This window comes from Antedon bifida, chromosome 1 (assembly GCF_963402885.1).
Source record: "Antedon bifida chromosome 1, ecAntBifi1.1, whole genome shotgun sequence".
Lineage (NCBI taxonomy): Eukaryota > Metazoa > Echinodermata > Crinoidea > Comatulida > Antedonidae > Antedon > Antedon bifida.
The window spans coordinates 7,733,316-7,750,401 of NC_136226.1; the positions used below are offsets into that span (position 1 = coordinate 7,733,316).

The window sequence follows — 17,086 nt, forward strand, 5'->3', positions numbered from 1 at the left end:
AACTTCTTTGAGACCTTACACTATACAGAGACTCTTGTCAATCAGCTTTTTGGTTGTAATCTTATCTCTAACTACAACAAGATGAAGAGACTACTCTTTTAGATAAACATCAATTCTCAAATTGGGACTAGTAACGTAGCTTAATGTTGCTTATCTTTACTATATCCATCTTGGTGATTGCGATGAAAGACTGTTGTAGGGGTTTCTTGAACAATTTGGAAAATAATCTTAAACATGTGTAACAGGTTTATTGATATTCTGGCCTTGATAATGTACATAGGAAGTTGTTACCTAAATTGTACAAGAATGTCTATTGCTTGTTCCAAAAACTTATTTCTACTTATTGAATTTTATTTTGTCATTTTCTTGATAAACTGCAGAACTGTTTCAAAATACTTCACATGAAAAAAATATTGGAACCATTCACCACCTATTAAAAAATGTAGAAACATACGTGTCTGTGACTGCTATTTTAATTGTATGCAAGTCTCTATTGTTCAATGGCAATAACTAACTGCAACCATGTAACACATTCTCATACTATGGTCTGGTGGTGTTGAATAGAAGGTATACGGCTGACAATTACACCGATGCAAAACACCTGACAGTATTTTTGTACAGTGTATATCAATCGGGTATGGTTTAGCCTTTTGGTAGTACATTTTTTGAACAATGCACTATAGTATGATTGCTGTATAAAACAATTCTGAACATGAGGGACAAAAAACAACAATCTTCAAAATAATAAAGAACAACTAAAACAAAATGAATGATTACATTACTTTCCCGATTAGCATCAATGCTTCTCATGGGGATTCCCTTCATTGGACATCAGTTTCTTGAACCTATGCCAATCTTTGAGGTCCTTGTTTTCACTATTCTGTTCTATATGTCGATCAAAACCGGTTTGCTATTACACAAGAGGATAATACAATAATAACCTTTCTAAATCTAAACTTTGGATTTCCAAAATGTGTTATGAAATTGATGTTCATCATTAGAAAACCAGACCTCTAACAATTAGAGACATTGAATAAGATATTTTGATATCACTAGACAACTTGGCCATGTCTTTACACGCAACTGCCAATCACAAACGCATCAAAGTCAACACGTGTGTGCACGTTGTTCGGTTCAACGTCATTTTGAGAACAAGTTGTTGAGTTTGAGAAGCTGTGAACTTTCAATTTTATTAAATTAAGCAAACTTGAGAAAACTAACACAATTTTTTTCCTCTTTTATGCTTTCTATTTTATAAACTTGTGAAACTAATTTAAAAGCAAGGCTAACCTGGCGCCCCAGGTACACTGGCATAAGTAAAAATAAAATTGTCCGTCAAATATCGTTTTACGCAGGTTTCTATTATCTAGGACTATTAGTACAGTAATAGGGGTGCAGTTGAGATCCACAACTTCCCTAAAATTAACATCGAAGATTGATAGCAAAAAATGTTTTAAAATCCAACTCAATTTATTTGCTTGTGTAATGATCTACCAAGACCAACAAAATCATGATGTACTATTAGAGTAAAGGTAATTCAAGATCCCTTGACATTCAATAAGCTGCTAACAACCAATCAAGGCTCAGGATCGAATGTGCAGAACAAATATTCACATAAGACGTTAAATTATTTATACATAATTAAAGGAAAATGTTATACAATATATAAATCTGCATGGCAGGCACATACAGTAGATCATAATTACTGTACATATAAACTTTGAAAACCTAAAAGTACTTAAAAGTATGATCAATCTACATGCTGTCAATTTCAACTTAAAGCATTGAGTGAGATTGCAAGAATTATACAACAAGAAAAACTAAATTGTATATTAGAATATGCCCTTGACCCTTCCCTATCTCATCAATTAGCAAGTAATTAATTAATACAGCTCGTCAGCAGATCAGGACTAGTTAATATTTAAGTATCTACACATCATTAATCATTAACATATCCTATATTGAAGGTTGGCATTTTACTTGTACTTTATTTAGTAAGTTCCTCATTAACAAATTTGGACAACTCTCCCTCTCAACACACGCCCCACCATCCATAGTACAACAATACATAGTTTAAACTATGGCAGACCTTGTTATTTTGCATAGGTTCCGGTACTGACACGCATGAATGAACACAAAATGAAAGATACTAACAAGAATCATATAACAGGGTGGGCCTCTTAAACTTTGATGTTTTAATTTAAAAGAATCTTGTAAATACTAAGCGAATAATAATTAGCATATTGAGGAGTTAACGGGCATTTGTAACAGTGCTATGACATATAGGTGTGAAGTACCCATTGGATGACTATTGTCAGTGTCACGCATAATTATACTGACAGCGAATCATCGATATAACAGCTCCACGAACAATCAATAAGCCTAGCCTTGTCCAAAGTAATTTGAATAGCACTGCTGTGACGCGTGTCAACTCAACAGCGGCCAACAGTGGTTGCTGAAGGATTAAGCCGAAAGTTAATGCGAACAAATTAGAAAAAATGATTTGTCATTGCGTGCAGGAGAAAAAGGTCAGATCGACCCGAACTTAAGATCAAAGCACCTGGGGGGAAGAAACTAACACCATGATTCACGGCTGCTCCGGACAAACTAGGAGGGGGAAGGATAAAGTGAAACATATACTACTTCTATTTATATTGTAAGAACTTTTAAGAAATTACATGAACATAAATTTTGTTGTCAAAAAGTAAAGCCGAGCTTAAATTTGTGGTCAGAGGGCATGTTATAGAGGATGCAATTAAACCATGTTTAATGAAAAAAAAAACTTCTATTGACTCATGAAACATGCAATTAAAACACCTAAAAATTATACTTTTAAATGATTATATATTGTAATACAATACATCTTATGGTTTTCAATAAACATGTAATTTTCAAATTTAATTTGTTTTATCCTATTTATAAACGCACAATAAATGCACATGTTGTATTTTCCTCGTTAAAACTAAACTAAAATTGTAATAAATAGTTTTTAACAAAATTGCAGGATGCATTGAGAGGTGTCATAAGAAACAAAAGCTTTACTTGAACATAAAAATAATAACATGTTAAAATAAAATAAATTTCAATGATACTTTTAGAAAAATTTAAAGTTCATTTTTTCTTCCAAAATTCTATAAAATGTATTTAAAAAAAATGACAATTAATTCGTCTATCAACAAATATTAATTTTGCTAAATCAAAAAATGAGTTTGCAACTCCTACAGGAATAGTTCAATAAATATATTAATCATAATATATTTTATACAAACTGACCTCAATGAATTTTTAATTAGTTACTTCAACTGACCTAATTATAGAAAAAAATAGCAAAATAAACAGTGACTTTGCATCTTCTTATTTCAATGTTCTTCAAGATTTTATCAATTAAATAATTTTAATCTAAAAAAATATTGTTTAAATACTTTGAAAAGTGATTTTGCAAAATACACAGAAAAATAATTAATGTATGCACATCACCTATTTTGCATACCATCAATATTCTAATCATGTATGAACTCCTGGATACATGCAAAACTTGTATATAAAAGTTTAGTTCATATTGTAAACAAAAATTCCTGTTATTCATCTATATATATTACTATACTAAAGTATGTTTTTGTTTCAGCACATTATCTTTCCTATAATACATTACAATATCACATGCATAATTAATTAAGCTCATTTGCATACATGTCATATCTTTATGTAACTTTTTTATGTATAATAAAAAAACTATAGCTAAAGAAATTGACCTGTTCTTTGTTTTTGCTCACAATCTTAAATATGCAAATCATGCATAACATGTACAATTAATTAAGTTAATTTGCATACATGCCACCTGGGAAAGGTAATTACAACATGCCACCTTGTGGCAGATACATGTTACAATGCCTATGAGATTTTATTTCATTATTAGAACAACAATTAACAGGTTATGTGTGAAATTTTATATCCTTATCAAAGTCCGACTTCCTAGACTCATGTCGCGGCATCTACGGAGCGCATTGTACGTTTTCCACATAATTAACCTGATGAATGGCAGGTTAGGTAATGCTAGTAAAGAATATCATTTCATGTAATTCATGGTCTATAGTATTGGCTATTATTAATCAATACCAAATTAAGTTTGAATTTGCTTTGCGTAAAGTAATAGATGACGTTTTGTTGTTTTGGAAAAATGTTTTGCCCAAATCTGATGTAATTTGTACCAAAGACTCGATACATTTGAGAATACTCAGCAAAATGTGTTCTCTGGTGGGACTCAAACCCACCCAAGCAGTCATCTGGAAGACTTAGCTTTAAAACACTCAGCCAAAACATCATTAAATACCGCTTTCGAGAAATACAGCATACATATTAAATCTATATTTTACAAAAAATATTAAAATACAATATATTAATTGTATAATGAAGTTTTGATGTATGACACAAAACCTAATTAAGTTTACATCCTGTAGAGACTTCAAATTCTCACCTCTTCAGTAAATGAAACAATTGAAAATTAGTACTAATTTCAAAGCGGGAAATCATTTCATGATGCTAATGTACTTTTGTGTAACTCACATGTACTTTACGAAACAAGCAGATTCCTCAACCTTGATTTTAAACATTAAATAAAATTCTTAACAGAAAATGGAATTGAGGAAATTTATGAGACAATCCTAAAGGATTCGTTTGTTTATTTATACATATCGTCATATTATTTATTTCAACATAAAAAGTGTGAAAAATGTTAGAGTTAAGATTATCGGGTGTAGGTCAAGGTTAGAATATCATGTAACCTAAAAATCATGAATCTCAATGGGCTAAAAAATGTTTTCACTTTCTTTTTATTTATTATAGTATAATATGACTAAGCTTTAAGTCCCTTTCTGAAATTCCATTACAAACAAAAAATCAACTACCGTGCTACTTGCTGCAGAAATTGCCAAATACACATTTCAATGGTACGTACTGATGACATATTTGGCGGTCCATACATAAGTGGCATATTAAAATAGTTCCTATATTTCTCTTAACACTCTTTCACACAACTGAACGAAAATGCAAAAATCCAAGTACGAGCGGTCACATCATTGTGACTAGTTGAGGATATCTATACCGTGCATGCGACACTATTAAAAGTTTAAAGATGAATAGTGAGCGAATATGTTCACATCCAACCGACCGCAACTGGATGTAGTTATCCTTACCATATGCATAATGCAGTATCCTTTCAGTTATGGAAAAGTTTAAATTTGTTCATTCTTAAGCTTGGATGCGACACTATTAAAAGTTTAAAGATGAATAGTGAGCGAATATGTTCACATCCAACCGACCGCAACTGGATGTAGTTATCCTTACCACATGCATAATGCAGTATCCTTTCAGTTATGGAAAAGTTTAAATTTGTTCATTCTTAAGCTTGGATGGAATGCAAGGACGTGGACGGAACGCAAGGACGTACACGCAACGCAAGTTGACCACTGACAAGCAACAGTTCGAAAAATCCATCGAATGTGATTGGTCAAATCCCTTACGTTACATCATTGTAGCATTAAAGCTGATAAAACTTTTGAATATGAACTGAACTGACAATAATATTAAAAAAATGGTGGGTTAATAATTTATTCTAAGTCGCTATACCCTGGCAAATATGTTATTAATTTTGTTAAGTCTATGTAATGTTGACCTGAAAATAAACCATACTCGAGTCTGCCACATTATAAAATTCAATCTCACTAAAAATCATTAAATTTCCTCTTTGGTAATTTAGTTTGGCTGTTTTAAATTTAATCCTGTTTATATAATGAATCCACAGTGATGACATTCCCTTAATCAACAACCTACAACAAGAGATAGTTGCGTTCAACCCAGTCAAAACCTAATCTGTTTATTATCAGCCGTGTTTGTTGCTATGGCGATTTGTTAATTTCACACCTTAAACTGCTAGATAAGGTTGAATCTAGCCGATACATTAACACCTATTTAAGTTAATTTATTTTGCATTGCTTCATGATTACTCAACAACCTAATAAAATTATAAGAAAATGTATGTAGGAAAAACTATGAAATGTAATACCCAATGATGTGGCTTTAACTTTAGGTTTTGTGATAATTTGATTGAACAGCTATTTTTAATACACTTTATTTTCGCATATAAATTTAACTTTACAGTATAATAAAATACTGAATTGCATAGGAAATTTATTTAATATTTAATGACCTAATCAAATTATATATCTCATTTTGCTTGTTTAAATGAATAAATACATGAATAAATATATAAAATGTAGTTGGGAAACTAAAAAGTTTTTTTTTTTAGTTTGGAAGTTGTACCTAATTGTACTATTTCTGGTATAAACAAACATTTATTTGCCATAAATAAATTATAAATGTTTATGATAAATGAGCATTTTGTTTATCGTAATAGTTGTTATTCTAAATCAATATTACAAGACCATAGGCTTCCAATGACAATGTAGAAATATCTATAAAATTTGTTATTATTTATGAATAAAAAAATTATTAATAATTTAGATAAAGACAGAGTACTTCTTTTGACAATTATTTGTGGTCTTTGATGATTTCAACAACCAATGCATTTTAAATTCAATATTATTAAAACCATGGGGTTCCAATTTAAAATGACTACGTAGAAAAAGGGCTAACTCTGCTTACATATTTCATAAATTAAACAATTGCAATTATTAATTAAATTATTAAAATAATATTTAAAAATGAATCAACAGTTTTTAAAAATATATACACATTCTTTAAAATTCCTTAAAATAAATAAGTAATCCTACAGATAATTACAGGGTTTTAACCGTCGCATCAACATGTTTTTAAAAAGGGTTACGGTACCTGTATTAAAACATAGGTTGACATTAATTATATTTGTATTCTGTAATAAATTAAACAGATACGATATAAGTACATAAATTTACTTTAAAATAGAATTCATGTACAGTACTACACAAATATTCTATATAGAATATCAATGATGACCATTCAAACATCAATTTGATCATCAATGGTGATAATGAATGGGCAGTTTTATGTCACTTTATTGATTGGTTCCAGGCTAATTAACTTAATTAGTAACTTTTAAATTATTTAATTTAGCAACATGCAAATCATTGTGAAGGTCAGATAATACTTTTCATATTAAAAGGCAATTGAATTTAAAGAATTATAATTCTGTGGTAATATTACCAACAAAACACTGATATAATTAATTTATTCTGATTGGTTAAGATTTAGTGACATTGATTCTCACATTGAAATCTCCGTTGACCAATCACATTTCAGCTATTAAATAAGAACTACTGAAAGTAAAATGATTCTGATTGGTTCACTTTTACAACCAGAAATCTTAGTTTCCTATGAAAATCTCTAATACTATGATATACCAGCTAAACAAGAATTGATAATTAAAGGTACGGAAATTCTGATTGGTTAATTTGTATGGCTGAATAACCAGACGACTAAGTCTTGAACAAGCAATTTGTTAAATTTACATCAAACGTTAGATCTTATCAGAATATAACACAACTATCTCATTTCCCCCTACACAAGTCCACGAAATATGACGATGCTAATAAACACAGTGCAAAAATACAGCCAGAGGAAGTAACCAGCTACTAATTGTCACTTACGTTGGTGACAACTTGTTTTCATTGTCATCTAGTTTAGAGCTTTTATGACAAGTTCAAAATTAAATTTCAACTGTCCAAAATGTATTATTGTTATATTATAACATTTACTATAATTTATTTTAAAAAAAAGAATATAGAAAAATTATATCTATAACTCAATGTGTATCAAAAACAATGTCAAATTTAAATTTACAACAAATTAAATACAACACAAGAGGAATAATCAGGAAATGATCAATTTCAGTAATACATTTTTAGTTGAACATCTTTATGATTTTTATAGGTAAATTGGTCGTAATTCTATTAAAACTAACATTGCTACATGGATTAACATACAAAGTAAAATCACAGTATTGAAGGTAAATTAAATCTTATGGTCACAGGAAAAATTAGACAGATAGATGTATGAAACCTAAGCATCAACGTTTATGCCAAACATAAAATAAAAGACTTAAGAAAAATATATGCTATCAATTATTATTATTATATGAATAGACTAGTATATGAAAATATTTGTTTGAAATATTTACATTACAAAAAATTGAAGACTTAGAAAAATATATGCTTTCAATTATTTTGATATGAATAGACTAGTATATGAAAGTATTTTTTAAAATATTTTCATTACAAAAAAATCAGGTAAAAATATTTTTGCTTATTCATCAATCACGCTGAGATCTGCTTTAACGGCGGAAGAATCTATTGAGTAATAGGACGATTTGAGTACAGTCGTCAGGAAGAACCTGTATTCATTAGATTATTCTAGGTCCATAAAATTAGGTCAAAAGCGTTTTTATTGGCCAAGAAAACAAGGGGATGTTAAGTTGTTTGGAAGTTGGCGCGCTTCAAGCTTAGGCGCTAAATACGTCAAGTTCCTGACATCCTTTTAATTAACTTGAATTATCAAGTTCTTAAATACTATTGCTTTTGTACAATGAGCAAATACGGGGATATAAGATTTGATTGAATTGTCAATTTTATAGTGATTATCTAATATTTGTTTTGTACTAAATATTGTAATACATAATTCTACCCAGGTTTTCTACCTTAACCGTGTAGAACTTAGACCAAAAAAAACAAAAGCTAACAGGTTATCACTACAGAGATATTAGGTGAAAGCTATATTAGGTGACAAAATAGAAAAAGATTTTTAATTGAATATTGAGAGAATAAAGATTATTGATATCTGTATAACCTTAAGGTTAGAGTTCAAATGCTTGTGTTGTTTTTAATTACCTATCAAAATTATCCTTCCATAAATTTTGACAGAAGCTTTGACATGCAAATAAAAAACATAAGTTAACTTCCAAGTTAAATTGGATATCTCCTAGTAACCCCAACAATTTCCTATGGTAGTATTTTCCTTAACGCCCCAGGAGAGTTACCACTACAGTTTATTCTCATTTCCCCCCTCTCGTAAACTCGTTCAGGTATGAAAGAACACCTCTTTGGGGAGTATGAGTAATAAACATGAGGCTGTACTCCGTACCATCTATCTCTATTTCTACGACAAACACGACAGTGAAAGCGTGTGTACCACATTAAGCATTTGATAAAGTGATCTGATTGGCTGATGTGATTTTTAACACTTGATTTCAATGGAAAACCATCAACATGTTTTCGAGTTTGATTACCGTTATCTGTTTTACATTGTTCGGTCTGTCAAATAGAATTGTATTCAACAAAAGAAAATGTGACCGGTCAATTCACGAGGTCTACTACTAAGGTTGCGGCCATAACCGCAACAAAATGTCCATCAATATCTTCGAAAAAGAGATGATTATTGTAACCCAATCCGCAATGACGTTCACAGTTTTTGTTTTTCATCAATTAATCAAAATGGCCCGTAATTTCTAACTAATAGTTATAAGGTGAGCCACCATGTTTGTTTGATTTTAAAATGAAGGAATCGATTAGTCGAAGGCTTATTGGCATAGCAGGTGCAAGGCAAAACAGATATTGAGCTTCTATGATCTAAATGAAACCAAATCAGGGGTCAAGCAAGGGTGTTACTGGTCATTTTGCCACAAATTAAAAAAAAAACTATATACAGTTATGGACTATATGTACTAAATTTATCTAAAATCAAGCCAGGACTCGGAATGCACTGTAGTTACTGGGTCTTCAGGCAAGCAGGACAAATTCACAAATAGTTGAAATACTCAATCAAATCAAAACATTCTCAAAAACTACTAGTACCAAAGTCAAATACTGTAACAAGACTTAGTTTTGAAACAATGGGCATAAGAATTTTATATCGATCTAGATATCATTAAATTGTTTTGAAAAAAAGAAAAATACTGGTTATTAAAAAACAATTATATTGTGATTCATGGGGACCACCAGCAAACAAACCACAATTTAAGTCTTCTTGTCTAAAAATGCTTTTTTCCAATTTATAATTAATCCTTTGTGATGTTCAAAACGCACACTCTACGACAATGATTCATGCTCTGAACTCAAACACAAAATCAACGAAAACGCTGCATCATGCACCCTACCGACAATTATTATAATGTAGTTTCATGTGCATGCGTATTACGAGCCATGTACAATATTCAAACATACTTAGTACTAAATTGTCATGCTTTAATTTAGCAAGCAATCCTTCAATTGTAACAAAAACTTTTGTACATAAGTTCTTTTCATGCATCATAAATAGTATAACTAAAGTATTGAAGGATAAAAGACAGAAAATTTAAATGGTCTAGTCTGACATTTGATAATTATTTTGATGAAATCAAGATAGTTAAAAAAAAGTTATTAATAGAAAAACTCACTCTTTATTGTTATCTAATATGCAATGGAATATAAACAAGTTTGCATCAGGGAGGTATAGCAATAATATTTTTATACCTTCCTTTTTTGCATACTGTAGGATACTAACAAATGAAGATTTTATCTTTAAGTGTGATAATCTTCACTTCAGATGGTTTAGTTATAGTAAAAATGGTAAGGTTTGCACCACTACCAACCAGGTGATATGTGGATTTTATTTAAAGATTCTTCACTTTATGGTTTTATCAATTATGAGACTGCATTCCTAAGATTTCCAACCAAAGAAAATGGAGAAATTACTTTCTGTTGTTATGGTGTCTTCTTTCCAAAAGCTAGGCTCTGAATCAAGAGAATTATGCAGAAAATTGATACTTTTTTAATGAAGTTGCACATTACACTGGAGCAGTTGTAGTGAGATTAGAGCAGGTAACAGTTAAATTATTCGGGATCAACTGACCTTGATATATTAATATAATAATTACTTCTTGATTTTTGGCACATTTGCATTATTACTATGCTGCTTCGAAAAACCCTGACACTTGCAGTAATCGCCAATAAAATGAGCAGTCACAGGCAGATATCAAACATACGGCCAAGCTTGTAAACGGAAAACAAACAAGGTATATCTGACCTCCGATAGAACTACCCCCTGTTGTAGACTTCGGGCAACGATTTTCGCAATTGTGACTCAAATGTGTGTGATATAATGTACACGCAACATGCACAATGTTCGTGATGACGAATATTTTATGCGGTGATACCACATGAAGTGATGTTCTTCAGCTCAGTGGATCTAGATACTGCACGAACCTCGAGGCGTAACCGTTTCACCAATTAATGTCGGGAAATCTCGCAAGTCATAGTACACAACTGTTAGGGTATACAAAAACCTTTAATTTTGGGATATAATTCTGTCGTTGATTGATTGACTGTTTGATAAGAGGAGGAGGGGGTATATTAAAAATAGAGATAACAGCCAGAAGGTACTTTGTAGGGGGTAAATAAATGACAGTTTTGACAACCATTGAAACGTAAAAACGTTGTAATAAAATATCAATTGACACAAGTTACATCAAGAAATTTATAGCTATAGTTTCTAAATATGAACGTTAAAATTAAAATCTAACTTTTAAGTAAATTACTGTGGTATTCTATTAGATTGTTTACACCTTTATTGAGGAAAATAATATATCAAATATACTTAAGTTAGGAGGTTAGATATCCTTGCTAAATATAGTTAATATTGATGCATTCTCTATAGAAAATATATGCCTATAATTCACATTCATGTAAACATACATGTACAGTAATAAATGTGGGATTTTCCATTTAAATACATAAGTTTATGCACCAGGATACATGATAACCAGATCAATACCTTAATTTCAATTGTTTTATATACACTTGATTGTCATAGCTCATACAAAGGCTTCATATTTAACAATAAGTGCGGAGGATTGACTTTAATACCATTAAATAGTATGAGAGTTGCAAATTAAAATAGAAAATGCTGCTAAAATCCCTTAACATCCGATTTGGGAAAATGAAAATTATCCTAATCAAAACCTGTAAACAAAACCATCCCAGACGTCCTGTTACGGCAAAACCACAATCTCTAGGTCAACAACACCAGAAAAAACAACAAGAAACCAATATATGATTAGCAAAAGATTCACCGATCTGAGAGGGTAACTCCAAAAAGGTTTGATTGTTTGTTTCCTTTCGTATTAGTACACTGTCATAAATTATTAGATATATAAAACCGAAAATGCCTTAAAATACCAGAAAAACAAATAGATAATAATCTGAACAATCAGTAAAAGACAAATTTACAGCAACTAAATAACAGAATAATGTATAAAAACTGAATATCTAGAAACAAATGAATTGTAATGAGAGAAAAGGGTCCATGATGCCTGGTTTCTCTATGCCAAACTCAGAATTTATGAAGCAATTCATTGTACATTTTCTGAATCCCATTGAAAATGCCATCTGTAACTTCATAAATGTACTATGTACATGACAGATAGTTAACTGTATTATAAATATACAATCACAAAATGGAAAAGGAAATTAGTATCAAAATGTATTTTAATAATATCATACACCCACTAAAACAACTTTACAGTGAATACGATCTGATAAAACTTGTTAACCATACAAAACGATTTTTACAACCAACACGGATATCAGCAAAGTAACATGAAGTAACACATGATAAAATGCAACAGGTTGATCAGAAAGGGTAACATAAATGACATGCATGCTTTACTAAGTTAAGGACTTAACACATATATCTGTCGATCATTATTATTGTCATCTTTCAGCAGTTACGTTTCAATGATTCTGGGGATTTTTTTAACCCTATTTTTTTTCTAATTTTTTTTTATATGTTTTATATCTATCGGAAAATACCATTTAAAATATAAGGATGAGACCTAATACATGCGTGCACAAAAACTTTTTCAATAAAATATATATATATATATAGCTTTACCTTCATAATACTTGAAATGGATAAACAATAAGCACAAATAATCGTGACTACCTTAACACAATTAACACAGGTTTTGTTGGTATTTGCTAATAACTCAATAACTGATAAGTTTATACTGTAAAATTACTTTACTAAAATTATAAAAACCATAGAAATGAGAATGTCAAAATATACTAGAAAACCACTAGATTATCAGATTTATGTCCGTGTTTGACAATTAGATTAATGTATAGAAACTGAATATAAAAAAAAAAATGTGGGGGGCGGTGACAGTCGATTTTGGAATGGCCTTCCGAATAGTCATGGTGCCAAGATTCCCAAAGCCAAACTCAGACACTAAACATATACACAAAGATAATCTGGACTATCTCAACAAATTAACACATTTTTTTATAATTGTTGACTCAAAAATAGAAATAACACAATTTTCTCAGTGCCTCCTCGAAAGGTTTTCAAATAATTCCTACTTTATTAGCCAGCTCAGCCTGTTGACGAACAATCCTGGTTTAGCTCACAAGTTATTTAAACACAAATTTAATGATGATAATTCTATCAGAATATCTTGTCAAATTGTCAAAACTCTCATGTACACTATGAAATGATGATAGGCAGCTACAGTTTACTAATATTATTTATATTTCAAGTACATTGCCAAATACTGGATGGATAAACTGTATCAATATCATCTCTTATAACAGACTAAAGCTCTGTCTAAACTATCAATGAACTAGTTTGACAAAAAAAGTGTGATGTGCCCAAATATGGTAGTGATATTCCTACATATGGTAGTGATATGACATCATCATGTCCATATATGGGCACATCACATTTTTTTTGTCACATAAAGTTTGATAGTGTAGACAGAGCTTTACAGAGTGGAGTACACCCCTGTCATGTAGTGCAGTAGGTAGGGGAGCACCCAGGACCTTGACAAGCACCAAGCAGCTACTGCTAATATAGGGTTAACGTTTTGTTCAATTGTGTATTTTCATTGTATAGATACTTTGTTTCTAATTGTTTTATAAACTCTGCCTTGGCAAAACTTTTGGATTCATTTAATAGTTGAAAAGTCTGATTTACCTTGATTCTTCACTAGTTTATCTTACAAGCTGGACAGAGGTAGGATCAGAGCAAGTTACTCTTCTCAGAATCTTCTTGAAAAAGCAATCAATTAAAAAAACAAGTAAAATTAAACACTATTTTTTTTCTTACCATTTGCACGATGTGTCTTGTTGAAAAGGTTCTTTTCAAAGGCTTTCTGTTCTTTAGTTGTTGGGAAGCTATCATCATAATACTACAAAACAATAATTAAAATATATAAATGTATAAACTATCTCACTCTAGGACCCAGGAGGAGTGACAGTGTGGGATTCAAACTTTCAACCTTACGGTCAAAAACCAGAACACACCAGCTATGTCACAGACTTAAACTCTGTCTACACTATCAAACTAGTTTGACAAAAAGTAGGATGTGCCCAAATAATGGTAGTGATATGACATCATCATGTCCATATATGGGCACATCATATTTTTTTGTCACATAACGTTTGATAGTGTAGACAGAGCTTTAGAAACCAAAAACTGTTATACGGTAAATTTATACTCCCGGACACTTAGGATTTATTCTAAATATTATTTTCAATTTAAAATATATTTTAATAGTTTTTATTAATGTTTAAAAAAATCAAACTGATGGTTTTCAGTTGTTGTGGCCACCTTCGCTACTAGCCGTTCACCATCGTTGTCCAATATAGCAATTGCTTTTATAGTGTACATTGAGGCTTCCTAAAAATAAAAGAAAGGAAGAAAAATAAGAACAATTACATAATAGCAAAATACTCATTTTTTGCATAAAAAATGACAAACAAAAGATAAATTTTATTGTATCATTCATAATACTGTAATAATGCAAATACATACTGTACAGTTTATTAAATACACTAATATTATATTATATTTGCATTCATTCATGCAATCAAAGTTAGAACATTTTTTATTATCATTATGATTAGATTTAAAACAGTCTATTTCAATATTGCATGCCTTTAGTAAAGCTCTGTCTACACTAGTGTGATGTGCCCAAATATGGTAGTGGTATGACATCATCATGTCCATATATAGGCATTTCACATTTATTTTGTCACAAAGTTTGATAGTGTAGACAAGGCTTAAGACAAAGTATGAAAAGTATTGTCTTTTTTACAATCTTTAATGTACACATTCACATAGTATCTTTAAACTTTATTATTTTTTCTTTTTGCCTTTTTTCAAAAGAGAAGAGGACTGGCCCTATGTGTTTGATAGATAAATAAATAAAGTTGAATTGAATTTAAATGTTGAAAGAATACAAAATGTAAAAGTTGTAAGATGGTTTTTATAAAATTTGTGATTCAAAAGTTACTTATTTACTGTGGTAAAATGATTGTATCATTTTATTTACTATTACTAATTATTCTACTATTATAAAAATAAAAAAATCAAATCAGGTGTTCTTAAATTTTAAATTCTATAATGAAACATGGAAATATAGTTTTTTTAAAGCATAAGTTTTACTATTTAAATATACTTTATAAATAATTTTAAAAGGAAAATAGGCCTATACCTAAATCATAAATAAGATTATGTTTTTGAACTTTTCAAGAACTAAAAACTGTGAAAAACTTGGAAAAAACAAGATCGAAAATGCGATTGAAAATGACTGACTCATGATATTTTGTCAATCAAAAGGCAACACACAAGTTTACACACAGCAGGTGTCGGAGTGTATCTAATTGGTATGGTCACCCAACTATTACAACATTCTCACTAAAGTGCCGTAAGAATCCTGGATTACAAGTTAGCGTTTCCGGCATGCATTGCAATGGGATAGGCCATGCCACTCACATGGAGATTTCTATCATGGCCATGTTGAGGTACACAATAGGCTAGGAAAATTGTTTTTTTCAATGCAAAAAAATGTATGGATTTATAGTACTTTCAAACACTTTTTTTAAACTATGTAATTTAATTAATTAGCAATAAAATAGTAAACAAACTAACAATCATTAATTAGTATGTTTTAAAATTTATATCAATTTATTAAATTGTGGTGGTACAGTATTAAAGGTTAATTGAATATTATTGCTACTGATCATTGAAATAATATGTATTTATTTGAAAATGATCTAAACAAAAAACATTTGTTCATGCAACAATAACGAAGAAAACGGAATATGGTGGAAAGGTGTAAATGTAGTCAGGAAGGAATTAACATGGAGATTAGAAAGAAGGGAATTTGGAGGAAGGGAATGCGGAGGAAGGAAATGTGGAGGAAGGGAATGCGGAGGAAGGATGGTATATGGAGGAAGGCAAAAACTATAGATGATGAAGGAATTTATTGTGGTGGTTGGAGGGATGTGGTGTGACTTTGGAATAAGGAGATGGTGTGTGAAAAAAGAAATTTACTATTAATGCAAAATTAAATAAAAATGTGATTCATATATAAAAAGTATCATTCAAATCATGCAAGGAAGGTAGCTTGGTAGGGAGTAAGATGCAAGCAAACTAAATCGGGAGAAAAAAAATGTGAAAACTGCTTACAAACAACGCAGGATCCTGTCAAAAAAACATAAAGTGAACAAAACAGATAAAAAATGTATCAATAAGGGAATTGAATCATCAAAAAGTGATAGGTGACACACCAATGATGGGTTCATTAAAAGTGACATTAAATTAGTCTCTCAATGAATTTTACTAAATTCATGTTGAAAATGAAACTTTGATGATGATCTAATTTTTATGATGACAATTTTATTTCATGTCAAAAATAACCTTTTATTTTAAAATGCTATATTCTTCAATAATTTTCATTTGAAAAATATACACTTTTATTTTAAAATATAGTGTAATGTAATAAAAAAATATACATAATATTATATAAGTACATAAGAATATATATTCATTCTAAATATTGTGTATTTTGGAATTGAAACTTTTATTTTTTTTATTGCGTTGTATAATTTCTGTAAATATTAGAAATATAAAATATGATATTGCAAACAAAGGAAGTAAGCTGTGAGGGAGAGAAACAAAAGGAAGCATAGTGAAAGAAGGAAGATGAGATCATCAAACCACAGCTCAAATTATCAACTTTATATTACTGTACTTTAAAAATACTACAGTATAGTTGGAC

The 17,086-nt window shown here is 30.2% G+C and overlaps 1 protein-coding gene across 2 annotated transcripts in view; it reads right to left on the bottom strand.

Moving 5' to 3' along the window:
* The window catches only part of LOC144840291 (coatomer subunit zeta-1-like), a 66,464-nt gene that overhangs the window by 43,186 nt on the left and 6,192 nt on the right, over positions 1 to 17,086 (bottom strand). The window contains exons 2-4 of one of the 2 annotated variants that reach the window (XM_078696069.1): positions 16,495 to 16,509; positions 14,632 to 14,700; positions 14,128 to 14,209 (exon numbers count right to left, since the gene is read on the bottom strand). In XM_078696069.1, coding sequence (XP_078552195.1) covers positions 14,128 to 14,209; positions 14,632 to 14,700; positions 16,495 to 16,509 — 166 coding nt within the window. The remainder of the gene's footprint in view (positions 1 to 14,127; positions 14,210 to 14,631; positions 14,701 to 16,494; positions 16,510 to 17,086) is intronic. The other variant, XM_078696077.1, reaches the window with a different exon arrangement.